A 6,691-nucleotide genomic window follows, 5' to 3' on the forward strand; every position below is an offset into this window, starting at 1 on the left:
AGAGCATTGACCAACATCAAATCCAACACCCTCTATGTTATTGGAGTTCTTTTGTTTATTCAATATTTTATCCAATGCATCAGTGCTTCCCTCAAACTTGATTCTCACCTTGAGTTCATCATTGCACTTTTCAAATTCTTTTTTCTGAGATTCACAATTTCTTCCTCCATCGTTTGATACTCTTTCTCCTTATTCTCTAAATCTGATCTAGTTACCTCATACATTCTCTTAGCTTCATCCAACTATGTCCTCAGATCTAAAATTTTTTTCTCAAACTCCTCAAGACATTTGTTCAATATGTCTTGTTCTTTAGCAACAGCATACTTAACCATTTTGTACTCTTTCCTCACTTTCCAAAGTTCTTCAAGTGCACTTACAAGTTCACCTTCAAAATCTACCTCAGCTTCAACTTCCTCTTCTTCATCATCAGCAACATGTTCAACATGCAACTCCCCATGTTCCATAAAGAGATTGACTTATTTTTCATCTTTACTACAGTACTCATCAGAGATGCTTTCTTCATCTGTGGCATCATCCTCAAATGTGTAAAGACTATTCTTCCTTCTAAAATCCCTTCTCCTTGGTTTGTAGAATTTATTCATCTTATATTGGCCAAAAGCCTTCATATTTTGCTTGTCATCTTCATCATTTTCTTTGTATGGGTCTTTTGAAGCAAAGTGTCCTAATCTACCACAATTGACAAATTATAAAGGAATCTTACCTTTGTATTTTCCTGATCCTTTCTTGAGCTTCCTTACAAAAATTTCTACAGCAACATCAAAGTTGTCTTCTTCTTCATGAGCATCTTCTTCTTTTCCTTTCTTGGTTATGTTGAATGCAACCTCTCTCTTTGACGATTCACCACTAATTGTTCTCATCTCATAAGTTGATAGGGAGCCAAACAATTCATCCAATGAGAGTGTCTTTAATTCTTTGTCTTCTTCAATAGCAGATACCTTTGTGTCATACCTTGTGGTTAATGATCTCAAAACTTTCTTGATAGTAACTTCATCTTTGAATACCTCTTCAAGTCCTATTATAGCACTTACAATATCATCCACTCTTTGTGGATAGTTAGCTATCTTCTCCTCATCCTTCATTTTCATATTTTCAAACTGAGCTCTAAAATTTTGCAGTTTGGCTTCTTTCACTTTGGCATCTCCTTCATATATACTTTGTAGCTTATCCCATGTTTCCTTTATTGATGTGTATTGCATGACTTTGACAAACTCTGTATCAGACATATCACTTAAGATGGTATTCTTAGCTTTGGCATTGTTCTCATGTTCCCTTTTAACATCAAGGTTGGTAGGAGGAACCTGAGGAACAGTATAACCATTCTTCACTGACATCCAGACATCAAAGCCTAAAGAGGATAAGTAAGTTTCCATTCTTTTGCTCCAAAAGGCATAGTTAGTGCCATCAAACATAGGTGCTTTACAGGTGTATTCATTCCTATCCATTTTGTTCATAAGATAGGATCTACCCAAGCTGGAAAAATCTTTTCTAACAAGGAACCTAGTGCTCTGATACCAATTGAAGAGCACAAGTGATCACTGAGAGCGGGGGGCTTAATCAGTGGTAATAAAAAACTTTGACTTTCTAAATGACCTAAGCTTTAATAATATTAATCATAAAAACTATGAGCATAGATATTCAACCCATTAGGACGCACACACAGAGCAAACACATAACACAAGTATTTACGAGGAAAACTCAATATGGGAAAACCTCAGTGAGAATAGTTGTTGGAGTCTATTGTTCCAATCCAGCCTGACAATAAATCTTATTACAATATTTAGGGCACCAACTCCTACATTTTATGAGAACCAACTCAAAGGAGCACCAACCCCTGATCTGAGCACCCACTCAGATGATTACAAAGTGTAAATAACAAGATACTATTTATGCACCTATTTACAATTGATGTATTGTACCACACTAATTATCTTCTACTCAATCCTCTACACTCTGATCTTTGATCTCATTTTCTACAACTATTTCTTTGACTTCCTCTCTGCTTCTACACTTAGACTATCACGGCTCTAAAACTCTCTCTTTTCTAGAACATTAATTTTTTCATCTCTGACAACTCCTTGATCTAGCACAACTCTGCTATATTATCTCACAAATGTGACTTCAACGTATTCATTAGCTTAGTCAGATGACAACCTGCATCTTTATAGGACCTGCATTCACATCCATAAGGTCAGTCAATCATAGACAGTCACAGACGGTTGCATTGTTGTCATGCAACACGATCCATTCAATTTCCTAGTTTACACATAGATCATCCATTCAATTGGTTCACATCTTCTTCGATTGACAAAATGATTTCCCAGACACATGAAATTGTGCCAACCTTTGATCTTCAAAGATTTTAAATCCGCATCTTCAATCTCCTAGATATGACCACAAAGACTTGGTCAAAATATGCCATGGTGGTGGTGTGCTAAACTAGCATTTGTCATAGATTGCATAACATTGTGTGTTATATGACTTTTATTATCTGATCAAACTTGGTTGACTTCCATGTAGATTAATGAGTCTATCAACTTTGCAAATATGGTGTCAAAATCACTCAACCAGCTTTGGTCAACGTCCAACTATCGTCTATGTGGACACTGTGCCTATCAAGTTACTATCATTATTATCCTGCATTATCAATTCTCAGTCGAACTTACCCGTGCGAGGTAAACAACTTCAAGTAACTCCATTCACTTTCATTATCCCGCATAACACTTGAAGAAGTGTTGGACTTGTGCAAGATAAGAATTTACAAGAGACTTTGTTCTCTCTTGTTAGCACACATCATAGTTTGCAAGCTCATCTTACCCAAGCAGGGTAAGCCTCTTCAAAAGATTTTGTTCACTCTTAGCCCGTGCTACAATTGCAAAAGCTTTGCTTTTGATCTTTTTGAGCTACCATCAACCATGTGGGATAAGACTTTACAAGGGTTAAAGTTCTCCCGCACCACATATTGCTCATGCTTTGGATCCGTGTGGGGTAAGAATGCCTTTGTCAATTTGACATCTCGTTATCCCACATCGTCCATTCAACTCCCACTCGACTGTGCGAGGTAAACATTTCACCTTTTTACTACATATCTTCTTATCATGCATGAGAAAACTTAACACTCTAAAGGTTGTCTGGGGTAACATTTTATTTTGACAAACCATGACTTCCACTATCCCGCATGGCATGAAACTGGAGTCGGTAACTGTTGTGGGGTAAAACCTTGACAAGATAGCAACAACCAATAACATGGTGCGATAACTTGCATAACCAATGTGTTATGTGATTCCTCTTCAGCACTCTTCAATAGCGATAACCTTTATGTTATTGATATCTTATGTCACAAGATCAACACGATTAACATGTTGTGTTATTGACAACTCCAGTCACCTACTACAGTTTCATAGAATGCGATAACCTTCATGTTATACAATTGCAACAATACTTTTTCTTATTTGAACCAAATTGCACAATACCTCAACCATTTCACTGACCTTTGTCTTCTTCATCCAAATTTATGTCCCAATAGCACATTCCAAGCTTGCCTTCTGAACCTCAATCTACAGTTTCATAGAATGCGATAACCTTCATGTTATACAATTGCAGCAATACTTTTTCTTATTTGAACCAAATTGCACAATACCTCAACCATTTCACTGACCTTTGTCTTCTTCATCCAAATTTATGTCCCAATAGCACATTCCAAGCTTGCCTTCTGAACCTCAATGTACTAACATGGCACATTATATAACATGTCGCGTTATATGATGTTGCACAACACCATCTTCATCATTCTGATCTCTGCAACTCTCTCCACTGCATCTTCCCAAATGTTGACAACAATGACAACCTCAATGTCAACATCTCTTTCATCCCCACATGCACTCTTGAGGTAGTATCTATCTAACCATCATGCCACTCAGGACATCCACTTATGTTCATTCCTTCACTTCTATTTTCTATGCAAAACCACTAATTCTTTTAGATTACACCCTTTAAAAAAATATATAGACATCTAGATTTTGCCACCTTAATTGTATCACAATCATCTTATTCTAGTTATCTTATAGTCATCTCATGAACTAATCATCTTCTTGAATTATCAACTTCATCAAGTTAATTTGCAATATCAATGAATTGAATACACTATATAATTAATAATTAGCATTACCACTTTATCACCCCATGTCTAATTAATTGATTAAATATTATTAATTGATTAATTAGCTCCTAACTAACCATGTACACATACATCCAATTAAAATGAAAACATAATCATAGCTATCCACACCCACATATCATTTATCAGTCAAAGTCAATTAACTAATGAATTAACCCACATTTGACTCAAGTCAATTTAGTTAGTTCCCCTTTCCACTCATCAATTAAATTAGTTAACTAAATAATCAATAAAGTTAACTATAAATCAATTAGTTGACTAAACAAACAAGTTAGTTGAATAATCAATCAAGCTAGTTAACTCATTAGTTGGGTTAGTTAACCAATCGATCAATTTAATTAACTAAGCAACCAAACTAGTTAACTCTACATTAAATATTTTTTACTAAGTCAATCTTGGTCATTCATGTTTTCATCTTTGATCAATTACTAAGTGTTTGAATCAGATAATTGTCATTGATGTCAAAGAGCTTTCATAATTGTTGGGCATCTAGAAATCCATCAAAGACCTTGAGAAAATCCACTACTTGTTTAATATGAGCTTTACATATATTTAGAATAAAAAAATTAAATATCTTTTTAAATTTTAGTTTTATTTTGAATTCAAGCATGCACATATTACAAATGCATGGGCAATATATCATACTTATGGTCAATGCAAGATATTTACTCCTTGCTTGCTATAAAATATCATTCATTTCGCATTAAATGTTAATTTTTGTAGAGCTAGAAGGATCTATCATTAAATAGCATAAGATTTCAATAGTAGATCAAGAGTTCAAATTATCAAGGAGCGTCATATATTGCATATCAATTCAAATACATTGTTTAGATACAAAGACTAACTCTCGTAGCTCTTGACTATCTCAATGATGGATCACGCAGTGTGATCTGAAATGTTGATGCAAACACACAATCTAATCTAAAAACACTATTGATCAAATTTATGGGTTGTGGAAATCTGATATCATTAATTGTTTAGATAAGTTGCATATAGTTTATGCTAATATTTCATTGCAATTTGAGATTGAGGTCTTATTTTAATTATAGGCCCATGCAACAAAGATAATTGATGTATATTAGACTATGAATCAATGAAACCATTATTCCAGTTATATCATATGTGTTTGTATTCTATTGTGTGAATCTTGTGTGAGATTATTGTATTAGAACTTACACAAGTAGATGCTTCTTAATTGAACCTGTAGTCGCATAAATATGTCCACTTAATTAAATGAATATTTAGTATTTATTTGATTATTTTAACCATCAATAATTAGTTAATTAAATTAATATTTAATTAATTTTATCCTCAACCTCTTCTTCTATTAGCTAAATAAATTGATCAATTTATTTAAATCAATTCATTAAGCCACACTCTAAATCAATTAAATGAATAAAACATATTTATATAATTTAACACCATTTCCTCATTTAAATAAATAAACAAATATTTATTTAAATCCCTAAGCTACCCCCCCTCCCCCCCCCCCCCCCCACTTGCATTCTCCTACAAATGCAAGTTGCACCTATTTGGTTGAAATAAAGTAATTTTATTTTAATTAAAATCCTATTTTCTCTCACCCACCAAACCCACTTGCTTTTCTAACCCATTCTAGATTCTTCTAAACCATTCCTAATTAGCCCAATCACCCTCCCTAATTATTATCACATTCCTAAGCAACTTGAAGTCACTTGTCAAAGCCTCAAAATCTTTGAAAAGCCTTAAAGGCTTTATGTCTTCAACAAGTTAACCCCTAAAGTCTTCCAAACCATTAATGGTACTTACATAGCCATTTATGGCTCTTACATAACCATTAATGGCTCTTACATAACCATTAATGGTTAAACTCAACTCGCCCACATGGTTAGAGACTTTCCCTCTAGCTTAACCCCCATCTAACTCATGTGTCTCTTCAAGCACTTATTGCTTTGACCATAGTTATCCCCACTGACTCTTGCACAAGAGTTTATCCATTGGATAAAATCATTACCCTTGGATAAAAGCTTTATTCATTCAAATCAAGCCTAACCTTACCTCCCAAGGTAAACCTCATGTCATCTCAGGCATTTAATGCTTCTTCCCTCTCATCTCAAGCCATCTCATGTTGACATTTGACATCCTGGGATTGGGTTGAAATCCATCAAATGGATCACAAACCCATCAATCTTGGCCCTTGTTGAGATTACTCAATCTCAACCATCCATTTCTCCATTTTTCCTATAAATAGAGTCCACTCCTTCTTCAAAATCATCCAGAAGTCTTGTATGCATCAAACTTATAGTAAATTTGAGAGAGCATTTAGAAGCACTTTTCTTTGTTATTTTGGCTAAAATTAACATAGATTAATTGGGTAGTTTCTCATATTTAGCTTGTTTGCATTTGCATAATTAGTCATTTTCATAATCTTAAATCTTCATAAGACATCCATAATAGTGCAAAAAGTTGAGGGCTACACTCATGTGGAACTTGGAGAGGAGAGGAACAAGGGAGGAG

General features: G+C 34.4%; 1 protein-coding gene across 1 annotated transcript; it reads right to left on the reverse strand.

The window, feature by feature from the left end:
• Positions 1–242: 242 nt before the first annotated feature.
• LOC131875319 (uncharacterized) lies at positions 243–1,463 on the reverse strand. The gene is made up of 2 exons (XM_059219405.1): positions 722–1,463; positions 243–418 (listed from the first exon to the last, which is right to left on the reverse strand). Exons 1-2 carry the CDS (start codon positions 1,461–1,463, stop codon positions 243–245), a joined length of 918 nt encoding a protein of 305 aa, XP_059075388.1.
• Positions 1,464–6,691: the final 5,228 nt, after the last annotated feature.

The sequence above is a fragment of the Cryptomeria japonica genome, chromosome 4 (genome assembly GCF_030272615.1).
Source record: "Cryptomeria japonica chromosome 4, Sugi_1.0, whole genome shotgun sequence".
In the NCBI taxonomy this organism is placed as follows: Eukaryota; Viridiplantae; Streptophyta; class Pinopsida; order Cupressales; family Cupressaceae; genus Cryptomeria; species Cryptomeria japonica.